At 33.8% G+C, this 26455-nt stretch overlaps 1 protein-coding gene across 1 annotated transcript in view; it reads left to right on the forward strand.

The window, feature by feature from the left end:
• Positions 1-26455, forward strand: part of LOC129282916 (periodic tryptophan protein 1 homolog) — a 35581-nt gene that overhangs the window by 6414 nt on the left and 2712 nt on the right. The window contains exons 5-12 of the mRNA XM_064114800.1: positions 1032-1131; positions 1835-1942; positions 8524-8642; positions 12538-12705; positions 15701-15762; positions 16279-16387; positions 21278-21448; positions 26225-26372. Of these exons, the coding sequence (XP_063970870.1) occupies positions 1032-1131; positions 1835-1942; positions 8524-8642; positions 12538-12705; positions 15701-15762; positions 16279-16387; positions 21278-21448; positions 26225-26372 (985 nt within the window). The remainder of the gene's footprint in view (positions 1-1031; positions 1132-1834; positions 1943-8523; positions 8643-12537; positions 12706-15700; positions 15763-16278; positions 16388-21277; positions 21449-26224; positions 26373-26455) is intronic.

The raw sequence follows: 26455 nt of genomic DNA on the forward strand, positions 1-26455 counted from the left end.
AAAATGGGCCTATATTGCAAGACTACACTGCTCAGAGAATGTTGCATTGTGGGTAAGAAACTTGGACAGCTTTGAGAAATTGAGGATTTGAGGTGGTGAGAGGTGGTTAGCTTTTGCTTTGAATCAAAATTTGAGGATAGCTTAGATTTTGCTCTAAATCAAAATTTGAGGATTGCGCAGAAAAGGAGTTAAGAAGACATAAGTGACAACCTTCTCTTACATAGAATGAGTTTTCTACAGGAATTAAGAGACTGTTTTCTGACAATGTGAGGTTTTTATCCTTACCTTGTCGAAAGTCACGGATTTGTCTTTCCTGCAGGAATCCATCAAAAAGCTTTTTATGACCAATACTCATTTCATCACTAAATTGCGAATTAGTCTATTGCCAACTCTTCCATTCATCCCATGGTCTACCTTTATTTAATCTTATGCCATTCCATCCATCAACATTTTGTCTTACAACCATTTGGTCGGTCTAATAATCATTTAGTCCAATCATCACTTTGTCTAATCACCATTTCGTCTCATAACCAGTTGGTCTAATATCTATTTTTTCAATCCATTTTGCCCAATTAACACTTGGTCCAATTAGACCTAATGATATATGGACTAAATGGCTATTGGACCAACTGGTTATTAGACGAAATGATGAGTGGACGAAATGTCAATTAGACCATGTGGATAGTGGACGAACTGATGGTAGACCAAGTGATAGACGAGTTGGGAATTGGACGAATCGTAAATAATTTGTTCATCATTGACATAGTGATAGGTAATGCAAGAAAGCTGCAATAAAAAAAGCATAGGATCATTATAGCCAGCCAATAGATGTGGGTCAGACGTTTGACACGTTGCCTAATTCTAGACTAAAATACTACTTTTTCTTAGTTGTCGTCAATTTAATTTTAAGTTGTAGATTTTGGAATACAATATATCAACAGCCTGCAAACTGATTGAATTCAATGAATGGGTTCAATATTACACACTAAAATTTAAGATTTATTATATTTTTGTTCTTTTAAATTGATCAGGAGGAGAATGATGAGAGAGAAGACACAAATATCAAACCTACTGACAACATGATTGTTATAGGGAAGGCATTGGAGGACTTTACTAATCTAGAGATTTATGGTAAGATTATTTCGGTTGTAAGAAAGGGTTTACTCTTTTGTATATGTATATGTATTATTGTTATTATTATTATAATTATTATCATCATCATCATCATCTTCATCATCACCATCTTCATCATCACCATCATTGTCATCATTATCATCTTCATCATCATCATGATCATAATCATCAACATAGTCATTGTCATCATCATCATCATCTTCTTCATCATTATAATCAACATCATCATCCTCATCATCATCTTCTTCATCGTCATCATCTTCTTCATCGTCATCTTCATCATAATTTTTGTTATAGGAAATACTAACTAGCTATAAACAAAGTAGAACCGTGTGGTATGGACCAAATGGGAAGTAGACAAAAGGCGGATTCAGAGTCCAATTGAAGGACATGTGTGATAAACTGGGAAGTTTGTTTGATCCCATCTCATTTTAATTGGTCTTTCTCTTGCCATTTTGTGACTTTGGATTTTGAAACCAATTGATGTGAGAGGCTATAGCCTGTCTGATTGAACTGATCCATTAATTATTGACATGTGCTTAAAAAAGATTATTGAAGCTAGTGTAAAAATATTGTTCATTTTGACTAAGTGGAAATTGTAAAGTTTAATAAGTTTCTATTGGAACACTGTTTATATTCAATAAATATTGAAAGATTAAACAACTAATATTTATGAATTTTGATTATGACTTTTTTTTAGTGTACAATGAGGAAGAAGGTGTTTTGTACGTTCATCATGATGTTCTACTGCCGTCATTTCCTCTTGCTCTGGAATGGTTGAACTTTGACCCCTTAGAACAACAACCAGGTATATATGCTGTGAAAGGCATGGGCGCCCCGTCTTACAAAGAGTTACGATTGAACCGATCAATTGTAACTATGGAAAGCCAGCAACGTCAACATCTATTATGCATGTTTGTTCAAAATATTTTCTAGCTATGGTGTATATTCGTGCATTCATTGATTTCTTGAAAATTACCTGTGCTTCTTTTTGTTTGCAAAGGACATTGTGCAAATTTCCTGTATAAAAAAATTATGACACTGATGGATTTCCATATAGTTAGAATTGATTGGATCAATCTTAACTCTTTGTAAGACGGGCCCCTGGTGGGTGTTTCATGAAGTTGTTTGTAAGATACGAATGACTTTACGCACAAAAGGTGATCCTTATGCCAAGTGATACATCCCTATATAATTGATTTATAACCTAAGATCATGTTCCAGTCGTGCGTAAAGTTGTTCGTAACTTTACAAACACCTTTATGAAACACCCACCTGGGCCCTTTGATATGAGGCATAGTAATTGATCATTCAGTTAATGATTATGATTGATATCACACAATGATCAATTCAATCATTGGTAAAAGATAAATACCAGTTGTGGTAACGATCTCAAAATGAGTTCGAACAGAATCCAATCAAATGACCACCGAAGTGTTTGTATGTATGAATAAATAAAAAATATATGCCAAATGGTTGTGGCAAAAAAAAAGGTGTAATTGCTGAGAAATTAGCAAAATAAGCACAGAATTCCATTAAGTGTTGGGTATTTTTCTGAAAAATATTGAATACACTGTCCCACATATGCCTTTTTGTGTTTAGTGATCATCAGAATTACAAGTTTACAAGTTATATACCAGATCTAGATGTATGATAATATTTTGACAATTAACCTTGATTTTAAGGACAAGTCCACCCGAACAAAAAGTTGATTGGGATAAAAAGAGAAAAATCCAACAAGCATAACACTGAAAATTTTATCAAAATCGGATGTAGAATATGAAAGTTATGACATTTAAAATTTTTGCTTAATTTCACAATACAGTTATATGCACGTCCTGGTCGGTATGCAAATGAGGAGACTGATGACATCATCCACTCACTATTTCTTTTGTACTTTATTATATGAAATAGGGAATATTCCATTTTTCTCCTCATTGTCAAGTGAAACAACGATTAATTCCTCCCTGAACATATGGAATGAGCATTGTTTTATACTATATGATTCAGTCAAGTTGGTCCTTATTGTCATATCCTAAAAAAAATGAAATATTGTATAATTCAAACAATAAAAAACAAAATAAATAGTGAGTGAGGGACATCATCGACTTTCTCATTTGAGATGTTCATATCACTGTTTTGTGAAAAATAAGCAAAACTTTAAAGTGTCATAACTTTCTTATTTTACATCCGATTTTGATGAAATTTTCAGGGTCATTCTCAGAAAAATGCTACAATTGATGGGAGGAAAAATCGTAAAAATGAAGTCTAGAAAATGGGTTAGAAAATACATATTGTGAAAGTACCATGTATGAGAAAGTGGCAACAGAAAAGGGGCATGTCGCTGTTGCGTCAATTTGAAGTACTGACCGGATTAACTCAAGCACTGTATATCAACGTTACGGAGGTTAAATCGTTAGCATTGTTCACTTATGTTACTCAATTAAATCACTTTTGAAATGATTGAAATAGAAATGCACACCATTTAGTTTCAGTGTGGTATCAACAGTTTTATTTACTGAAGCAAAAATGTTTGCAAGATAGCAAAAATATTCAATATTCTTTTTCAGAAGCAGGATTTTACCAAATAACATTTAACAAAAAGTACCATAAAAATCATTGCTCATCTTTCGTTTAGTTTAATGTTCATAATTTGAATGAGGCAACCTTAAAATAACTTTCATCCATAACCTGAGATCCTAAGCAACGCATGACCAATGCTGGGAATCAAAAGATAGTTTACCATTAAATCCTCTCGATGGCATTTAACCTTGTCAACCTTCGTTACGGAAGTTAAAATCAAGTTACAAATTGCACTACTTATTCTGTTAGCTTAGGAAAATCCATATTAAGGTATTGGTATAACATTTTTCTTTTAGTTTATTGAAGATGAATGTGGAACGCATTGCTTAATTTCCCCCCCCCAAAAAAAAAAATAAATAAATAAATAAAAACACAACAGGAAACGGACAACTGTCATTTTTGTTGTCGTTCTTGTTCACAGATGGAATGAGAAAACCGAATAACCGGGCCACAGAATTGTAGTTCATCTTACAAGTTTCTGGTCCTAAGTAATCCTAAGCAAGATCCTAAGCAATGCATGACCAATTCTGTGAATCCCAAGATACTTTACCATCAAATCCTCGAGTGGCATTTACCCTTGTCAATCTTCGTTACGGAAGTTAAATTAAGTTACAAATTGCAGTATTTATTTGTTAGCTTAGGAAATTCCATATTTAGGTATTCGTATAACCTTTTTTTAATAAATAAAGATAAATGTGGAACGCATAGCTTAATTTGCCACCCCCCCCCAAAAAAAAAAAATGTGAAAAACATAAACAGGAAACGGAAACTGTAATTTTATTGTCGTTCTTGTTCAAAGTTGGAATGATAAAACCGAATAACCGGGCCACAGAATTACAGTTCATCTTTAAAGTTTCTGGCAATAAACAAAATGTAACAATCGCAGTCCCGTAACCAGGACGAGTTCTCTTGGTTACGAGGACTCCCGCCGCTTGCCAATAGTAAAAAAAGATAGAAAAATAGGGGAAAAAACATTTTAAAAAGGACATGGGGAAATGAATAATAAAAAAGTAAGGTGAATGAAACAAGAGGCTAAAAATTCACAAATACATAAATTATTAATGGAATCTATATGATCTAATCGCGATTTTTTTTCATTAGTTTGTTTTATCGAGATACGCAATTACGCATCCTATTCGTGATTTAAAAAAAATGATGAATAGCTAAAATGTTTGATTATCGAAATACGTATTTCATTTATAAATTCCAACAAAGCGTGAGTGTTTGAAATACCCCTTTCCATGTTTTCATGTCAGTAGGCCTATATCGATTATTCAAGCGCTTTTCATGCACATTAAAGGGGTCATCCAGGCTGAAAAATATGATCTCGAACAGATAATAAGCAGATAAACAAAATACTGCAAATATGATCAAAATTGAACAAGAAATAACGAAGTTATGCCATTTTAAAGATTTGCATTATTTTAGTGAAACAATATAGTCTATGCATATCTTCATGAATATTAAAAGAGTTGATTGATGGTGTACATACATGTAATCCCCACTTGTTTTTTTTTGTATTGTATTGCATGAAATTATTTTTTATTCAATTTATATCCTCTTTATTTGAAAGCGTGCTTAAGATGTCTGGTTTTCATATTGGAATGACACATATTTTCAGCTCGCGCTTCGCACTCACTGCGCATCATTTCCTTAGCAAGACACCCATCCTTTTTATGATTACAAAAAGTAATTAGTAGAATGTCCCATTTTGGGGACTAAACCTCAAAAAGCGCGCGTTTTACCTTTGCAATAATTGTTTATTGGATATATATCTTGTTCTCAAATTACAACGTCCAAAAATGATTGTTTTCATATCAAAATATGAAAAATTTACAATCGCATCAATTAAGATACCCATCCTTGTGATTGGTACAAAGAGTGTTTAGAATGTCAAGCTTTCAGTCAGAATACGAAAAAAAAATCAGCTAACACTTTGTACTTGCATTAATAGTTTATTCAGATAACATCCTGATCATTTTTACAAAAAAATGCTAGAATTTCAAGTTTTCAGGTTAGACTACACAAGTTTTAGCTCGCGCTTTGCGCTCACATTTTTGATCGGTGATACATTAACCCTCCTCATGAGTCATTGCAAACAGTTTTTCTGTCTCTTTCCTTGTCCATGAAAGCTTATTTGTTTCTCATTTTTCCCTTTCTCTACACCATTTCTGCCGACTACAGCATTAGACAAAGCCATGCCACCTGTTCTGGAACTAGAATCGTGCTATCAATCTTAGCAAAGTACAGCAAAGAAGTGTTTTAACTTCCGTAACAGTAATTGTTACGGAGGTTAATGCACTTTATATAGCAAAGGAAATTAGAAATCTTAAGTTCTAAAGAAGATGCCAATATTCAAAATTTGTAGTATGAATTACTTAAAATTCTAAAAGCATTAAATATCATATATAATTCTCGGGAAATTGTTTTTTGCTGGCAATTTTCCCTCTTTTCAAAGTGATGTTGAAAATAAGGTGTGTAATAATAATTTGACAAGGATGAATAGCTATCATTTTTATGGGTAAATAGGTGGACGGTACCTTATATGATTTATATCTGTATGATCCAGAGTGATTCAGTATAGCACGAATTTGTAGCATATTCAAGAAAAAATGTTACGGAAGTTAATGCGTTACGGAAGTTAATGTCTTTATGGTCCAACGTGGTCCTTATTTAGTAGCCATACCTTTGAAAATTGTATTTATTATGAAATGTGTCTCTTATTCTATATAATACTGAATCCTTAACAGAACTGCCAAAGTGCATATTTTCTTATGGTGCGTTACGGATGTTAAAGCTGTTTAGTCATACTTTTTATTTTTTAAGAATAGTCCTTTATTTCCGTGTAATACAGGAAACACATAGGATAATTCCCTATCAATTATTTATTAATGAATATCACTCTACTTGTAGACACATTATCACATAATATCATTCAGTATGAATGGGATAAAAAACTTGTGGCAGTATTGTTACGGAGGTTAAAATGAATTTGGGACAAAGTTAAAAGTGAAATTAATCACAAAGGGATCATCAAATACTAGGATAAGCGCAGTATGTCGGACGTTTACACCAAGCTGCCCTCACCAGACATTAATGTAGGTAAGAAATACAGACTACTTAGGAAAGAGAATGATAGTAAAATCTAAAACTGACCCGAGACAGCGTCGATTCTAACAAAAAGCAAAAATAAAAGGCTTTTGTAATAAAATTAGAGCTTTACTAGTCACTGGTCGCATATGCTTTGTGGAGCTAGTCTATTATTGTCATTTTCTTGATAATATTTTTGTAGAAAATGTTCAGGGTTGTGAAGCTAGTGGCCATAAGATAGTCGAGACACGTTTTTTGTGAATTGTAACATTTTTTTGAGAATGACCCTTCAGCGTTTTGCTAGTTTGATTTTTCTTTATTTATTCAAATTAACATTTTTCTAGGGTGGACTTGACCTTTAAAGACTTTCTCATGAAGCAATTGTTTGCCGCAACTACTTTCTATTACCTTTAAAGTCTACCTTGTGATAAGTTTTCAAAGCTCTGTGTTACAGGGATGAGGACATCAGTTATGCCACCCCCACTGACAGTGGGGGGGGGGGGAATTTACCTAGGGCTCTTTTGATCATTTTGGGGGATTAAGCGCCCGAGTCCCTGCATAATTTTTTCCCTGGTTTTTTGTGTCATATTTTTCCAGAATTTTCAAAAAATTTTCCCTCCAGGTGGGTGTTTCTTAAAGCTGTTCGTAAGATACGAATGACTTTACGCACGAATGGTGATCCTTTCTTGTGCTAAATGATATCCCTGTATATTCGATTTATGAGCTAAGAACATGTTCCAGTCGTGCGTAACTTTACGAACAGCTTTATGAAACACCCACCAGATGTGAGGACCCAGGGAGCCGTTTCATAAAGCTGTTCGTAAGTTAAGAGCAACTTTAAGAACGACTGATGAACCTTTCTTACGCGCAAAACCATCGCCAATGTATTATATACCATTTTATTTACCACAAGAAAGGATCACCAGTCGTTCTTAAAGTCGCTCTTAACTTACGAACAGCTTTATGAAACACCCACCAGGTCCCCCTGGATGCTCCAATTACAGCTGTAATATGATGTACTTAATGGCCCGAATTCACAAAGGTGGTTTTTAAAACCATGGGTCGAACCCATGGTTTATTCAGATTTCTTGTTTAAATTACACTTATTTAAGACGTGTATAAAAAAAATATCCAAAGCTGATGAGCGATTTTGTCACAGTGCGCCAAATTGACGCCTGTTGCCATGGTTAAGTACGCTATTTTATTCATGAGTCCATTGTTTGAAGACTGGACTCATTCATTCAAAACAGTCTCATGAATAACATAGCGTGGTTAACCACGGCAACAGGCGTCAATTTGGCGCACTGTGACAAAAGCGCGCATCAGCATTGGGCATTTTTTAATATGCGCGGTAAATAGGCATAATCTATACAGGAAATCTGCATAAACCATGGGTTCAACCCATGGTTTTAAAAACCACCTTTGTGAATTCGGGCCTATTAGTTTTTAAAACTTGTTTTAGTCAATGCGCAGAAGAACTTACGGGATTGACTTCCATAGGTCTTTGGCATTTGCCGATGCCCTACATCCACTGCATATTCATGTTATCCTTTCCTTTTGTTGTTATATTCATTTTTCATGTATTATTGTTTTTATTGCTCATAGATTGTATGTATTCTTGTTCTTTTTTAATGGATGTTAATAAAGTGAATTACAAGGGAAAAATATTAAATTAAATATATTTTACTTAAAATGTACATGGTATGTGTTTTACAGGTAACCTATTAGCAGTTGGTAGTATGACACCTGTGATTGATGTATGGGATCTTGATATCATGAATGCTGTGGAGCCGGCTTTCACCCTCGGCAAGAAGAAAAAGAAGAAATCAAAACAGGTCAGCTCCTCGGATTCAATCACTTTGGTTCAATAACCCAGTGCAGGGTCAAATGTCACAGTGATTTTCATTAAATTTTTTTAGAGGTTAGACGTGTATGCTTGATCTGGTAATGACGATAGCAAAAGTTTTGACTGAGAGCAGTCGAGATTCCATTTATTTTTTATGATTTAATACTCTCCTACAAAAAGGGCAGGTTTTTTTTTTTGAGCAAATACCATATCATCTTAATTTTGGTGTAAGAAAATTATGAAAGTGTGTACTTTTGGAGAAATATTCTAATCTCGCACGACTGATTGTATCTTAATCACTTGTTTTGTAAATTCCTTTTTGTGATGATCATTTCCAAAATACCATTAATATGCCTTTTTATGATCCTCCCATCAATACATGTACCTTGTTTGTTACATATGTATTTATCTAGGAGTAAAAACTATTATTAACCGTATCAGACATCTGAGCAGGGCAACTTAAATACCTTATTGCTTGCTTATGACTGTGATCAAATGGTCGTCATAAGTTTCAAATTGTTTATCCACGGACCCAATATATTGCCCGCTCAGGAAAGTCAATGAGAAAATGCATGGAAATGTAGCGGGCAATAAGGCAGAGCTAGCATCCGGGTATTCTACATGTTTTTGTACGCGTCCTTGAACCGCGCAGTGCTATACATCAAGATGTTAATCAAGTTGAGAGGCCAGGGACGCGTCATTTTAATTACGTCACAGTGGTAAAGTTCAGAGGCCCAGTCTGCTCAATATGACAAAATAGATTCCCATTCTTAAACTCTAAAATATCTAAATTTTAACGATTTTGCTCTAGATGTCTGATTTGGTTAATAATAGCAATATTGACTAGCCTGGGGGTGAAAGGACATATATCGCCCTCACTATTGATATCACCCTTGTCTACAACTCGGGCGATATAAATCTAGTTTGGGCAATATATGTTGTAACGCCCCGAGGCCAGTCAATATTGCTTAATATAGAGCACTTCAAGGAAAGTGAAGGCGGTGCTCACTTTAGGGGCATCCATGGTCATTAGAAAGGGCATCAATAATAAATTTTTTTCTTCAATGGGACGCACAGAGCTGCCAAATAGTACGATTTTGTCGTATTCCGTACGATTTTTCACTTGAAATACGACACTAGGATTTTTATAGATAAAATACGATTTTTTGAAAATATAGCTATGGCAAGGCTCGACATTACAGAAATACACCTCGGGCAATCATTAATGAAAAATGTTAAGTTTTGGTGGCCCGAATCGGGCAACCAATAATTTTCAAAGTAGCGCAATTTTTCCTCCGATTTTTCACGCATTTATCAACTTTATACAGTTCAAATTGCAACCAATTCATCATGCGCCCTTTTTGTTGATCTACACACAAATACACACACACATGACAGTACATAGCCTTACCGCTATAGCATACAGTAGCTATTATCCTGCCGGCCGGCTGGCGTGAGCTTTGCATGAAACCACAGCAGCTACATGTAGCTATCTGTGCGCTAGCAGCCTATTCAGATTCGGGGAGCTACGATACGAAATGTTGCTGCTAAGAAATCTTCCACAGAACTTTGAAAATCTATGTCAAAGTCACATTTTACACCAATGAAATGCCCTTCTACAGTCCAGATTACTCAAATTTGGTGTAAACTGATTATCTGCAAGCATTAAAAACAGGAATTATGACCTCTCTTTTGACTCAAAAAGACCGATTTCCAAATGTGTTAATACACATAAAAACACAGGTGAGTACATCACAGTCCCACATGTGCATTTGTATGTATGTTGATACTTGGTTTCTTTCGAAGCTGCGTCTTTTCTAGCAAAAAATAAGCAGACAGTTTCTTTCTTTTTTGTTTATAAATGACTTCTTAGATCACTCTTCATAAAGAAAATACTTTGGGAAGGCATTTCATTGATATGAAATGTGAATTTTTCAAACATTTTGGCAAACAAAGTAAAGGACTTTTCTCACACCTTTTTTCCAGATATAACTTTTACAGTTTTCTTATTTTTTTTTTTTTTTTTTGACAGTGGTTAAACCATATACCCCTTCCCATTGAATATGCCTGATTAAAGAATATGTTTCTACTAAAAAAATAATAATACAAATGAAATAAAGGTTATAAAAATAGAAATGCGTCATCCCCAAAAGGTGAGTGAAAATTATTTGCTCAATTGGCTTAAACTGTTGCTACGTACAGCTGTTAAAAAATATTTGTAATGGCTTCTCATTTTTTCCCCCTTCACCATTTTTATTAATTTGTTTTATTAATTTTTTTTAAATTTTCTTTTGTTTCTTTTTTTTCTTTAATTTTTCTTTTTTACTTTTTTACTTTTTTTCCTGTTCTGTTTTGGTGGGGCCACCAAACTTTAATATTGGGCCACCAACAAAAATAATTTGAAGGTTTTGGTGGCCCGAACGGGCCACCACCAAACGGGCCACCACCAAAAAAGTTAATGTGGAACCTTGCCTGTCGGATGTAAAAATTACAGTGAGCACAACAAAATAATGAGATGTATAGTAGGAAAGTACACGACGGGTATGAATAGGATTTTTTGCCTAAAAATAGGATTTTTGGGGTGAAACAATAGGATTTTTGGTCAAGTGTGGTTGGCAGCTCTGGACGCATGAACTAGATTACTGCCGGGCGCCAATGCCTCAGGCAAAAAGGACGCTTATTTTGGCCTTAAATCTATAAATATTTGGAAGGGCATGAAGGCCATTCTGATGGCTTGGAGGCCATGGCCTTCGGTGGCCTTGCATTGATTTGAGCGCTGTATTAAAGATAAAGGCTACACTGAAGTTGTGGTAACGATCTCAAAATGAGTTCAAACAGAATCCAATAAAATGACCATCTAAGTGTTTATATAAAATATATGTATCAAATGGCTTTGGAAAAAAAAGTGTAATTGCTGAGAAAAGAGTAAATAAACACAGAATTCCATCAAATGGCGGGTATTTTTCCATGCAATATTAATACCCTGCCCCACATATGATTTTTGTCTCGCCCACCAGAGGCGAAGGCGAGACTTAGGGATCCAAATGTCATCTGTCGTCCGTCCGTCACAAACCTTATGACACATAACTCTGCAACCGTAAGTCACTTTTCAACCAAACTTGGATGGTAGATGTACTTAGGGGACCTGCATGTTATGCTGCAGTCGGAGGTCACATGGTAAGGTCAAAGGTCATTTTCAGGTCAACGTTATAGTTTACATGCAAGACTCTCTTATGACACCTAACTCCGCAACTGTAAATCACTTTTCAACCAAACTTGGATGGTAGATGTACTTAGGGGACCTGCATGTTATGCTGCAGTAGGAGGTCACATGGTAAGGTCAAAGGTAATTTTCAGGTCGACGTTAAAGTTTACATGCAAGACTCTCTTATGACACCTAATTCCGCAACCGCAAGTCACTTTTCACCCAAACTTGGATTGCCGATGAAGTTAGGAGACCTGCATGTCATGCTGCAGTCGCAGGTCACATGGTAAGGTCAAAGGTCATTTTGAGGTCAACATTAAAGTTTACTTGCAAGACTCTTTGACAAGTGTTATTCCATCCCAGTCATTTCACAATGAAGTTTCGATACAATTCTGTTGCGTGCCCCCGCAAATCACAATATTTCTGGTTATTTTCATAAGTGGGCGAGACACAAAATCGCTTATTCCTTGTCTGTGTTAGTGATCATAAGTTTTGTCAGTTTTCAGCTGAGATTTTATGATTTCACAAAGATAAGTTCATGTTCATCTAGATCTATTTTCGTAGATCTATGATAATAGGGGGACAGTTAAACCTTGAATTTAAAGACTTTCTCATGAAATATTTGTTTGCTGCAACTACATTCTTCTAACTTTAACATTTATTATGATAATTATAACAGAAACCTACTGCTCCAACGATTGATGGCCATATTGATGCTGTTCTTGATCTGTCCTGGAACCATCACCTTGGTCATGGTTTGGCGAGCGCATCGGCTGATGAATCAATCTTACTATGGGATATGAACCAGAGCAAGGCCATATCAATGCTCCAGAAACACACAGATAAGGTAACATATTTCAGAATTAATGCTAAGTTGGGCAAATCAGATAATCTTTACCTCTATAACTCATTTATCTATGATTTTTTTATTATTTTGTTTTGCTCCCCCCTTCACTTGTGCGCCTTGAGCATATCTTACGAGATGAATGTAGCACCTAATTAATTGCATTTGTTATTATGATTATGATTATTGTTACTACATATGCAGAGCTCCACACTAACCCATTTTTTCTACTGGTCCAACATATTCATGTCGGACCAGTAGATACCCAGTTTTTCAATTTTTTACTGGTCCGAACCTAAAATCTACTGGTCCAAAAAAATAAAGAAAAACATAAAAAAAGGCACAAGTTTATTGTTTTAGCCTTTCGTTACCCCCCCCCCCCCCATAAAATGAAGGAATGGAGGACAAAAAGAAAGCAAGACAGAAACGAAGAGAGAAAGAAAGAAAGAAAAAAAAAGAAAGAAAGATAGATAGAAAGAAAGAAAGGAAAGAAAGAATAAAACAAAGGAAGGAAAGAAGAAAGGAAGGAAGAAAAAGAAAGAAAAGGTAAAGAAAGGATAGATGTGAAGGAAGGAAAAGAAAAGAAAGAAGGAAAGGAAGGAAGGAATAAGGAAAGAACAAAAATAAGAAAGAAAGAACAAAAAAAGAAATAAAGGAATGAAGGAAAGAAATGAAGCAAGCAATAAAGAAAGAAAGAACAAAAGACAGAAAGTAGTGAAGGAAAGAAAGAAGAAGCAATAAAAAGGAAAGGGTAAAAGGAGCCGATGGAAAGTAGGAAAAAAGAAAGAAAGAAAAGAAGGAAGGATTGAAAGAAGGAAGAAAGGACAAAATAAAGGAAAGGTAAAATGATAGATAGAAGGAAAGAAATGAATAAAGAAGGAAGGGAAGGAAGGAAGCAAGCAAGCAATATAAAAAAAGAAAAGGTAAAAGAATAGATAAAAGGAAGAAAAAAAAGAAAGACTGAGAGACAAAGAAAGGAAGGAATGTAAGAAGAAAGAGAAAGGAAGCAAGCAGTCAAAAAAAGGAAAGAAAGAAAAGGCAGGAAAAGGTAAAAGGATATAGATTGAACAAAGGGAAAAAGGAAAGAACAAGACAGATAGAAGAAAGGAAGGAATGAATGAAAGAGAGAAAGGGCTGAAAGAAGGAATGAAAAAAAAAACAAACAAATAAGGTTAGAGAAATGATGGATGGAAGGAAGAAAGAAACAAAGAAAGTAAAAGAATGAAGGAAAGAAATGGGTAAAAAGAAGGAAGGAAAGAAAGAAAGAAGAGAAGAGATAAATATAGGATGGATGGACTCAAGAATAAAAGAAAGAAAGAAATCAAAAAAAAAGAAAGAAAGAAAGAGAAAAAAGAAATAGAGAAAAAATTTTTTTTAAAGGATAGAAAGAATGAAAGATCGAATTAAAGAAAAAAAAAGGAAATTAAAAGAGAAAGACAGTAACAAAAAAATGAAAGAAGAGAGGGAAGAAACAAAGAAAGATTGAAAAGAAAGAAGGAAAGAAAGATAGGAAGAAGACAGAGGAAGAAAGTTGAAATTATCATCATAAAAAAATTATCAGTTTCTTTTTGGCTCAATTAAAATAGCTACGAAAGAAAGTCAGAAACCAAGTGTATCAACACACACATAAATGCATATGTGGGGCTATCATGTATTCAGACGATATCACTCGAAACCCGATCTGTTAGAACTAAAACAGAAGTGAAAATTTCTCCTTTTACTGCTTACAAATGACAGTTACTCCAATTTTTAGGAAATATGGACATTATAAGAGCCTTTCATGAGTGTAAACCGTGAATTTTGACAGTTCTGTGAGAGATTTCTGCCAGAGTTTAGCCAAGCTTCGTTCGTGCAGCCAGTAGAGAATTTACCACGTGGGTTGTGTGGCTGGCTACACGTACAGTGTATGGTACTCTAGTAACACTTACGTGCGATTCGTTCTGTGTGTATTCTGTGTGTGAATGTCAGAATTTAACGGGGGGAAATGGTTTGCAGTGAATTTGACCATTTCTGGAAAAGTTATTGGCCCAACAATGGTTTTTATTACTGGTCATGTCGGACCCATAAATCTTGCTATTTTTGGAAAAATGACTGGCCCGACAATGATATTTTTTACTGGTCATGTCGGACCAGTAAATCTTCCTATTTCTGAAAATCTCCTGGCCCGACAGCGATTTTTACCGGTCGGGGACCGTCGGACCGGCGCTAGTGAGCCCTGTTATATGAATGATTGAATGAATAAATAAAAATTAATAATAATAAGTGGATGATAATAAATGAAATAAAATGCAAAATAGAAACACAGAAGTTAAAGATAAATTCCAGTAGTTGCAGTAAACACTGATTTCATGAGAAAGTCTGTAAAACCAGGTTTAATTGTCAGTATATCATCGAGGATCTAGATCTGGTACAGTTACATAAACTGAACTTTGTGAAATCTTGAAATCTACGCTGAAAAATGTTCACACTGAAGATCACAAACACAGATAGGCACACGTGGGACAGTGTATTATTATTGCTGGAATAAAGACCCGACGGAAGTGACCGAATCCGCGCTTATTTTGCTTATTTCTCAGCAATTACACGATTTCTTCCAGAATCCTTTGGCACATATTTTTTATTCATACAAACAGACACTTGGGTGGTCATTATATTAGATTCTGTAAAAAGTCATTTTGAGATCGTTACCAAAACTGGAATTTATCTTTAAATAAAGAATAGAAATGAAAGAATAATGCAAAGTAGATAAATCAATAAATATTCATGGAAATCATTAGTATTCAATACAGACTTTAACACATCTGACAAGTCCTTTTGTGAAGTTGGAATCTAGGAAATATGTGAAAATTGGAAACGGGGATTCAGGGTCACGCATTGCATTGTGGTCAAAAGTGCATTTTCAGGAATATGTGCTCCTCAGACTTCTGTTAAAATAATGTATCTTGACACTTGTGCTTCTTGAATTTATGACATTACTCTTATTCGTCCTTCTTTATAGGTTCAAACCATCGAGTGGCATCCATTTGAAATGCAGTCATTGTTGAGTGGTGGGTTTGATGGGTGAGTAATGCAAGCAGATGATAGTAACCTTAAAGCTATAATACAGTTCAAGGTCTGGTATAGAAATCTGATTTTGATAGGAAATGGTTGGAAGCAATCCTAAAATATTTATCATATGCCAGAATGCTTATTTATAACCTCAAAATTCAATTACAATAATTCAGGCTTGTTTTAAAAGATATTTGTTTCATTACAATGTGCTTTACCTGGTGCAGCTAACGAAGAAAACACCATGCGGGACCACACTACAATATGATGAGCATTTTACTTTATATTTCTGATCTTATTTTGCTAATTAGTCTGTAATAATGTTTTTTACTGAAAAATTGCTTGGCAGATATCATTTATTTATTTCTTTTATAATTCTGTGTAAGTTTTGTTCGATTCTGTGAATAGTTTATCTTGTGTTATTGCCAGTAGCAGAGTTTATCTTCAATGCATGCAGAGTAATTGAAACTACTCTAGCAGAATTTAGTTGTCATTACCGCTTGTATTTTATTCTTTAAAACGTTGCAGGAGGATTAATGTATACGATTGCCGTAGTGACGATAGCTTTAAGACTTGGTCCGTTGATGGCGAGATTGAACGGGTATTATGGAATCACTTTCAACCGTATAACTTCCTGGTGAGTGATTGGCAGTGTTTAGCATAATTTGTTGTATCGGTGCAAAAATGTCCTTAATAATAATAATAATGGATATTTAGAGTCGCTGAGAAAAAAGTACCATAGCGCGTACAATGTATGAATAATAATTCATAGCAACACGCATAAGTGCAATGCGTAAGGGCATTTCTGCATTAATTCAGTGCGCAAAAATGTTTTGCTTAGGGCGTTCTTGCACCAACACGACAACTTTGTATCCGTGGCTCCGCAGATTTTGATATCTTGAGGAAAAAAAAACACAAATAGTGAACAAATAATTCCTTGTGACATGGTATAAAAAATATAATATAAAGAGACAGAGAAAGAGGACAAAATTTAATTGACTGGAGTAGTGTAACGTGTAAAAGACAGTAATTTCTTTGCAGCAAACAATTATTTCATGAGATAGCTTTTAAAATCAAGCTTAATTACCACCATATTATCATAGATCTAGATTGGGTACACTGAAATCAACTCATCTTTATGAAATCATGAAATCTTAGCCGAAAATTGATAATTTTGATGATAACTAACACAAAAAGATATATGTGAGACAATGCATTAATATTGCTGGGAAAAATACTCGACGTTATTGGGAATTCTGTGCTTATTTTGCTCGTTTCTCAGCGATTGCACATTTTTTTCCAGAGCCAATTGGTACATATTTTTTATTTATACATACAAACACTTGGGTGGCCATTTGATTGGATTCTGTTTGAACTCATTTTGAGATGGTTACCACAACTGGTATTTATCTTTAAGTTGTACAGACTGTTTTGTTAGAAGGCTCATCAGCAACCAACTCTTAAAAGTGACCAGTGGCACACTGACCATCACACCTGGAGGAAAGAACACATGATTATTTCACAATTAAAGATAAATACCAGTTGTTAGAAAGTCAAAAGGGGCCTAAGCTTTTGATCCTAGCAGAATCTTCGTCGGAGGCAAAATGACAAACATATAAAGTGGAACAAACATAATATAGACCACAGACATGCTACAGCAACACTAGAAACAAGGAGACAAAAGGGGCATTAGTGAGTAGAGAAGACCAATCAGCAGGGTGCTACATAACTTTTTTGAAGCACTTGCCCAGTCGGGCAAGTAAATTTTCAAATAGTTGGAAAATACTTGCCGGAATATAGATTTCACTTGCCCGAAAAAATCCTTCAAAACAAAGTGTTATTGCTTCAAAACAAGTTATAGCCTTATAGTTTTACATACCATACCATTGACGGCTTTAAGAATACATTTTTCAACATGACTACTGATGTACCTTTTAGTTGTATTTCTTTTTTTTTAATGATATTTATCTTGAACATCATGACAAAATATATGGTAAATATGCTCTTTAATTAATTTCCTAATCTCATATATTTTCCATATATTTTTGGAGGGGACTAGGACACATAATAAAAAAAAGGGGAAATCACTGAAAATAACCCGAGAAAAAAAAATAAGAGAGGGGGAGAGAATGAAAGAAAAAAAAGTAAGAAGAAAGACAGAAAGGACAAAGAAATAAAGGAAGGAAGAAAGAAAAAAAAAGAAATAAAGAAAGAAAGAGAGAGAATGGCTGCAGGGAAGAGAAAGGTGGAAAGAAAGAAAGGAAAAAGGGAAGGGAAAGGAGGATGGAAAAAAAAGAAAGAAAAAAAAATAGGAAAAAATGAGAGGAAGAGAAAGGAAGGAAAGAATAAAAGGAAAAAAAGAAAGAAAAAAGGTAAACAGAAAGGAAGGAAAAGGGAAAGAAAGAAAACGAGAGAAAGGAAAGAAGGAAGAAAGGAAGGAAGTAAAGGTATAAGGATAGATGGAAGGAAGGAAAAACAAAGAAAAGATAGATACAACGAAAGACAGAAAGAAATGAAGGAAGGAATGAAGGAAAGAGATGAAGGAAGGCAGAAAGAAAAAATAAGGAAGAAAAGAAAGGATGGATGGAAAAAAAAGAAAGATCAGAAGAACAAAAGACAAAAAAAAAGAAAATCAGAAAGAAAGAAGGAAAGAAAGAAAGGAAGAAAGAAAGAAAGAAAGAAAGAAAGAAAGAAAGAAAGAAAGAAAGAAAGAAAGAAAGAAGGAAGGAAAGAAAAAAACTGAGGGGAAGAGAAAGGAAGGAAAGAAAGGAACTAATAAAAAAAGAAAAAGAAAGAAAAAAGGTAAAAAGAAAGAAAGGAAGAAAGAAAAGGTAAAGGATTGATGGAAGGAAATGAGAAAGAAAGAAAATGAGAGAAAGGAAAGAAGGAAGATAGGAAGAAAGAAAAGGTATAAGGATAGATGGAAGGAAGGATAAAAAGATAGAACGATAGACAGAAAGAAATGAAGGAAGGCAGAAAGAAAAAATAAGTAAGAAAAGAAAGGATGGATGGGAAAAAAAAAATCAAAAGAACGAAAGACGGAAATAAAGAAAGAAGGAAAGAAAGAAAGAATGAAAGACAAAGAAAGAAAAGAAAGTATGAAAGGGATGAAGAAATTAAGGAAGAAAAAAAGACAGGAAGAAAAGGTAAAGAATGGATGGACGGAAGGAAGACAGTAAGAAAGAATGAAAGGAAGGGGAAAAAGAAGGAAGGATTAAAGAAATAGGTAAACAAAGGGTGGATGGAAGGAAGAAAGATAAAAAGATAGAAAGAAAAGAAAGACAGCTATAGTAACAGAAAAAATTAAGAAAAGAAGGTAGGAAATTTAAAGAAATAAAGAGAGATTCAAAAGAAGGAAAGATAGGCAGAAAGAAAGAAAATAGAGAGGAAGAAAGCTCAAACTATCCAGTCATAAATAAAGAAGAAAATTTATCAATTTCCTTGGCTAAAAAAATAGTTACGAAAGAAACCACGTTTATCAACATACACACAAATGCATATGTGGGACTGTCAAACAATGTATTTCAGTGTGTGCGATACAGACGATCATTCGAAACCCGATCTTTTTTAAGCATAACAGAAGGGAAAATTTCTCCTTTTACTGCTTACAAATGACAGAGCTACCTCCAATTTTTAGGAAATATGGACACTCCAAGAATTTTCATTGGTAAGAAATGTGAATTTTGACAGTTCTGTGGGAGATTTCTTCCAGAGCAAACTTCGTTCGTGCAGCACGGTACTCGTACAAACTTAACTACATGCTTATCGGCTGCGTGGACTAGGCGCTAGCTAGCTAGGTATGCTAGACTGCCATTGATTCTGTGTGTGTGTGTACGTCTCTGAGCTGTGTGTTTATTGCAGAAAATGGCGCACATTGCGCAAATTTTGCAAAATTCGAAAGAAGAAATTAAGGATATTGCTTTTTTTGGTCCCTTTTTCTTTTCTATATTTTGATGGTGAAATATGGGTAATCTTTCTAAAATATAATTTCCATAGGAGAATTTTGCTTGCCCGATTCGGGCAAGCAGTTTTTGTCTTTGCTTAGAAACACTTGCCCGACTCTAACTTTTACTTGCCCCGGGCAATCGGGCAAGCGCTTATGTCTCACCCTGCCAATCAGGTTAGTGAAGGGGATGAAAGAAAAGGAGTAGGCAGACACAAAGGGAAGTTAGTGTAAGTAAGGCCAGTTGTAATGATCTCAAAATAAAATGGCCACCCAAGTGTATGCGTGTATAAATAAAATATATGTACCAAATGACTCTTGGAAAAAAATGTGTAATTGCTGAGATATGAGCGAAACAAGCACAGAATTTCATAAAATGTTGGGTATTTTTCCAAGTGATATTAATACATTGTCCCACATATGCCTTTTTGTGTTAGTGATCATCAGAATTATCGGTTTTCAGCTAAGATTTCATGATTTCACAAAGATAAGTTTATTTCAATGTACCAGATCTTGATCTATGATAATATTGTGGCATTTAACCTTGGTTTTTAAAGACTTTCTCATGAAATAATTTTTGCTGCAACAACTATTTTTTACCTAAATATAGTGACAAGTGCTACATTGACACGTGTACTGATCATCACACCTTAATGATAAAATACACGATTACTTCACAATTGATATCAACATGCAAATGGCTGCAAGTACAGTCCGACCTCTCTTATCCGGACACGTTGGGACCAGCACCAATCCGGATAGGGATTTATCCGAATCTGGGAGACCCAATATCAAATGCACGCAGCTGCCTCCCCAACGGCGGTAGCTAGCTATACACGTAATCTATTGTAGTGGGCATACAGACAGTATTCACTGCAGTGTCAGTGCAAATTATAGGCGGTATTTTTACAGAACTGAAATCGATCAATGGAAAGAAAGAGAATGACTCAAAACTAAGTTTTACAATTGGATAATCGCAGCAGGTATCGCAGCTTCACAATGTCAGGCATTGTTATACTGACTGTAGGCTCAAACATGATAGATGGCGCTGTCCGTATTGAGGCCTAGCGCTAGATAACGAGATATTTGTTGTTTTTTCCCCCGGGAAATAAAGAGAATGTGATGAAATGTTTGCCCTAATTTACTGGAAAATAATCCTGAGTTCTTTCAGTGATTTGGGTGAGATATTTTCATGAAAAATAATGTGGTTGTAGGTAGATTATATTGGAAAATAAATGTAATCAAAGTGAGTTTGCGTAGGATTGAGTTTCGATTGAAATCTCATTTCCCCACATACTAGATTGAATTGGTAAAAAAAAATTCGGCAAGTGTGCGTCCGGATGATAGAGAGATCCGGATAAGGGGAGGCGGATAAGAGAGGTCGGACTGTAATCATATCATTGATATATTATCATTGATTTTTATGAAATTTTATTTCATACTGAAAACATATACTTATGTCTTTTCATGCTTTAATATATACTTTGCCATCATGCCCTCATCATCAACTTGTTCTATAAGATGTAGCAAAGTCATTTCAAACAATTCATTTATGGTTTGATGTTTTTAATTATTTATTCTCAGGCAAGCTCGGACAAGGGTTTTGTGTATAACTACGACATCCGTACCGACAAGCCCTTGTTCACGTTACATGCTCATGAGAAAGCAACGACAGGTATCTCCTTGAGTTATACCGTTCCTGATCTTCTAGTGACTTGCTCAGCAGATAACTCGTATAAAGTTTGGGACACACAGGTGAGCAATAGACAGTGTTTATTCAATTTATATTCAATCCAGTTTCATTTATTGCAACCATCCTAACTTACATTGTTTTACAATATTGCTGTCCCATGACAAAAGGAAGCACCTCTGATTTTTTTAGCTCATCCGGCCCTAAGGGCCAGATGAGCTTAAGCCGTGGCGTCCGTCGTCTGTCGTCCGTCCACAATTTCAAAATGCTTCTTCGCCATTTCAAGTTCGATTTCAATTCTGTTTGCTTTATATGATAGCACTAGGTGGGGGATTCAAAACTTCTACACAGAATTTCGAAACTCATTAAATATGCTAATTGATGCGCATTTTTCAAAATTCACAAAAAATGCTTCTTTATTTGTTGACCGATTTTGAATTTTTTGCTTCCATCTGGTAGAGCTTGATGAGGTGCACCAAACTTCTAAACAGAATTTTGAAAATTTGATTAGAACAATTTTTATGCTAATTTATGAGAAATTAATTTATGCATATTTCAAAAAATTCACATGAAATGCTTGTTTATTTGTTGACGATTTTGATTTTTTTTTCTTCCATCTGGTAGAGCTTCATAAGGGCCACCAAACTTCTACACAGAATTTTGAAATTTGGCGTAGAAAATTATTTATGCTAATTTATGCGAAATTAATTTATGCATATTTCAAAAAATTCACATGAAATGCTTCTTCTTTATTTGTTGACGATTTTGATTTTTTTTTCTTCCATCTGGTAGAGCTTCATAAGGTTCACCAAACTTCTACACAGAATTTTGAAATTTTGACTAGAACAATTTTTATGCTAATTTATGCGAAATTAATTTATGCATATTTAAAAAAAATCACATGAAATGCTTCTTCTTTATTTGTCGACGATTTTGATTTTTTTTCTTCCATCTGGTAGAGCTTCGTAAGGTTCACCAAACTTCTACACAGAATTTTGAAATTTTGAGTAGAAAATTATTTATGCTAATTTATGCGAAATTCATAAATCACAGAAAATGCCTCTTTATTTGTTGACTGAATTTCAAAATGCTTCTTCTTCATCATTTCAAGTCTGATTTTCAATTCTGTTTGCTTTATATGATAGCACTAGGTGGGGGATTCAAAACTTCTACACAGAATTTCGAAACTCATTAAATATGCTAATTGATGCGCATTTTTCAAAATTCACAAAAAATGCTTCTTTATTTGTTGACCGATTTTGAATTTTTTGCTTCCATCTGGTAGAGCTTGATGAGGTGCACCAAACTTCTAAACAGAATTTTGAAAATTTGATTAGAACAATTTTTATGCTAATTTATGAGAAATTAATTTATGCATATTTCAAAAAATTCACATGAAATGCTTGTTTATTTGTTGACAATTTTGATTTTTTTTTCTTCCATCTGGTAGAGCTTCATAAGGGCCACCAAACTTCTACACAGAATTTTGAAATTTGGCGTAGAAAATTATTTATGCTAATTTATGCGAAATTAATTTATGCATATTTCAAAAAATTCACATGAAATGCTTCTTCTTTATTTGTTGACGATTTTGATTTTTTTTTCTTCCATCTGGTAGAGCTTCATAAGGTTCACCAAACTTCTACACAGAATTTTGAAATTTTGACTAGAACAATTTTTATGCTAATTTATGCGAAATTAATTTATGCATATTTAAAAAAAATCACATGAAATGCTTCTTCTTTATTTGTCGACGATTTTGATTTTTTTTCTTCCATCTGGTAGAGCTTCGTAAGGTTCACCAAACTTCTACACAGAATTTTGAAATTTTGAGTAGAAAATTATTTATGCTAATTTATGCGAAATTCATAAATCACAGAAAATGCCTCTTTATTTGTTGACTGAATTTCAAAATGCTTCTTCTTCATCATTTCAAGTCTGATTTTCAATTCTGTTTGCTTTATATGATAGCACTAGGTGGGGGATTCAAAACTTCTACACAGAATTTCGAAACTCATTAAATATGCTAATTGATGCGCATTTTTCAAAATTCACAAAAAATGCTTCTTTATTTGTTGACCGATTTTGAATTTTTTGCTTCCATCTGGTAGAGCTTGATGAGGTGCACCAAACTTCTAAACAGAATTTTGAAAATTTGATTAGAACAATTTTTATGCTAATTTATGAGAAATTAATTTATGCATATTTCAAAAAATTCACATGAAATGCTTGTTTATTTGTTGACGATTTTGATTTTTTTTTCTTCCATCTGGTAGAGCTTCATAAGGGCCACCAAACTTCTACACAGAATTTTGAAATTTGGCGTAGAAAATTATTTATGCTAATTTATGCGAAATTAATTTATGCATATTTCAAAAAATTCACATGAAATGCTTCTTCTTTATTTGTTGACGATTTTGATTTTTTTTTCTTCCATCTGGTAGAGCTTCATAAGGTTCACCAAACTTCTACACAGAATTTTGAAATTTTGACTAGAACAATTTTTATGCTAATTTATGCGAAATTAATTTATGCATATTTAAAAAAAATCACATGAAATGCTTCTTCTTTATTTGTCGACGATTTTGATTTTTTTTCTTCCATCTGGTAGAGCTTCGTAAGGTTCACCAAACTTCTACACAGAATTTTGAAATTTTGAGTAGAAAATTATTTATGCTAATTTATGCGAAATTCATAAATCACAGAAAATGCCTCTTTATTTGTTGACTGAATTTCAAAATGCTTCTTCTTCATCATTTCAAGTCTGATTTTCAATTCTGTTTGCTTTATATGATAGCACTAGGTGGGGGATTCAAAACTTCTACACAGAATTTCGAAACTCATTAAATATGCTAATTGATGCGCATTTTTCAAAATTCACAAAAAATGCTTCTTTATTTGTTGACCGATTTTGAATTTTTTGCTTCCATCTGGTAGAGCTTGATGAGGTGCACCAAACTTCTAAACAGAATTTTGAAAATTTGATTAGAACAATTTTTATGCTAATTTATGAGAAATTAATTTATGCATATTTCAAAAAATTCACATGAAATGCTTGTTTATTTGTTGACGATTTTGATTTTTTTTTCTTCCATCTGGTAGAGCTTCATAAGGGCCACCAAACTTCTACACAGAATTTTGAAATTTGGCGTAGAAAATTATTTATGCTAATTTATGCGAAATTAATTTATGCATATTTCAAAAAATTCACATGAAATGCTTCTTCTTTATTTGTTGACGATTTTGATTTTTTTTTCTTCCATCTGGTAGAGCTTCATAAGGTTCACCAAACTTCTACACAGAATTTTGAAATTTTGACTAGAACAATTTTTATGCTAATTTATGCGAAATTAATTTATGCATATTTAAAAAAAATCACATGAAATGCTTCTTCTTTATTTGTCGACGATTTTGATTTTTTTTCTTCCATCTGGTAGAGCTTCGTAAGGTTCACCAAACTTCTACACAGAATTTTGAAATTTTGAGTAGAAAATTATTTATGCTAATTTATGCGAAATTCATAAATCACAGAAAATGCCTCTTTATTTGTTGACTGAATTTCAAAATGCTTCTTCTTCATCATTTCAAGTCTGATTTTCAATTCTGTTTGCTTTATATGATAGCATTAGGTGGGGGATTCAAAACTTCTCCACAGAATTTTGAAACTCATTAAATATGCTAATTTATGTGTATTTTTAAAAATTCACATAAAATGCTTCTTCTTTAATTGTTGACTGATTTTGATTTTTTTTTCTTCCATCTGGTAGAACTTCATGAGGTTCACCAAACTTCTACACAGAATTTTGAAATTTTGTCTAGAAAATTATTTATGCTAATTTATGCAAAATTTATTCATAAATCACAGAAAATGCCTCTTCTTCTTTATTTGTTGACCGATTTTGATTTTTTTCTTCCATCTGCTAGAGCTGCATGGGGTTAACCAAACTTGTACACAGAATTTTGAAATTTTGTCTAGAAAATTATTTATGCTAATTTATGCAAAATTTATTCATAAATCACAAAAAAATGTTCTTTCTCCTTCATTTGTTGGTCAATTTCAATTTTGTTTGCTTTATATGATGGCTCTAGGTGGTGATACAAAATTTCAACACAGAATCTTGAAATTCATTAAATATGCTAATTTATTCATATATTTTCAAAACTCACAAAAAATATTTATTTGTTGATTGAGTTTTATTATTTTTGTTCCATCTGAGAGCTACATGATGTTCACCATGGTTCTACACAGAGTTTAGAAATTTTGATTAGAAAATTATTTATGCTTAATTTATATGAAATTTATTCATACATGTAGATCACAAAAAATGCTTCTATGTCATTTCTTCATCGATTTCAATTCTATATCCTCAATTAATGTCACCACTATATTAAATTTTGTTGCGAGATGCCGGATGAGCTCCACATCATTGATGTGCTAGTTTCAAAATTGATTTTTTTTCCTGATTTTTTACATTTTATGTATGCTCTACATGATGCCAAATACATGGGAGTCACATAGCCCCCAATTTCTGAAATATGGATGTTTCAAAAGCTAGAAACTCTACATTTTTCCACAAACAATGACACATTTTTCTCATATTCCAGATAGTTGTTTCCATTTATTACATCCTTGTATAATCATATATACTTTATGTTGTTTGACACATGTTATTACATTATAAATACTGATTCAGTCAAAATTTTAATTTCCAGGAAAAGAGTAATAGCACCCATTACTTCCATTTCCAGGCCATTGATGAAACACAGCTTTTCGCTGATCTTTTTACGTGAATAAATATATTCTAAATAGATGACATATTTTCACCTCTATCTCTCTACAGGATAACAAGCCAGCTCTGGTGGTATCTAAAGACCCTAAAATGGGTATCATAAACAACGCCCTCTTTTGTCCCGATTCTCCATTCCTTGTGGCCATGGGAGGCGAGAGGGACAGTCTACGTCTCATGGATCTATCCCAGCATGCACCAGGTAAATATCAGTCTATCGATGAAATGCATAGTATGTTTTGATTTGGAATGGATACATTCGACATAAACAAGGTGTTTGTTTTC

The sequence above is a fragment of the Lytechinus pictus genome, unplaced genomic scaffold (genome assembly GCF_037042905.1).
Source record: "Lytechinus pictus isolate F3 Inbred unplaced genomic scaffold, Lp3.0 scaffold_20, whole genome shotgun sequence".
In the NCBI taxonomy this organism is placed as follows: Eukaryota; Metazoa; Echinodermata; class Echinoidea; order Temnopleuroida; family Toxopneustidae; genus Lytechinus; species Lytechinus pictus.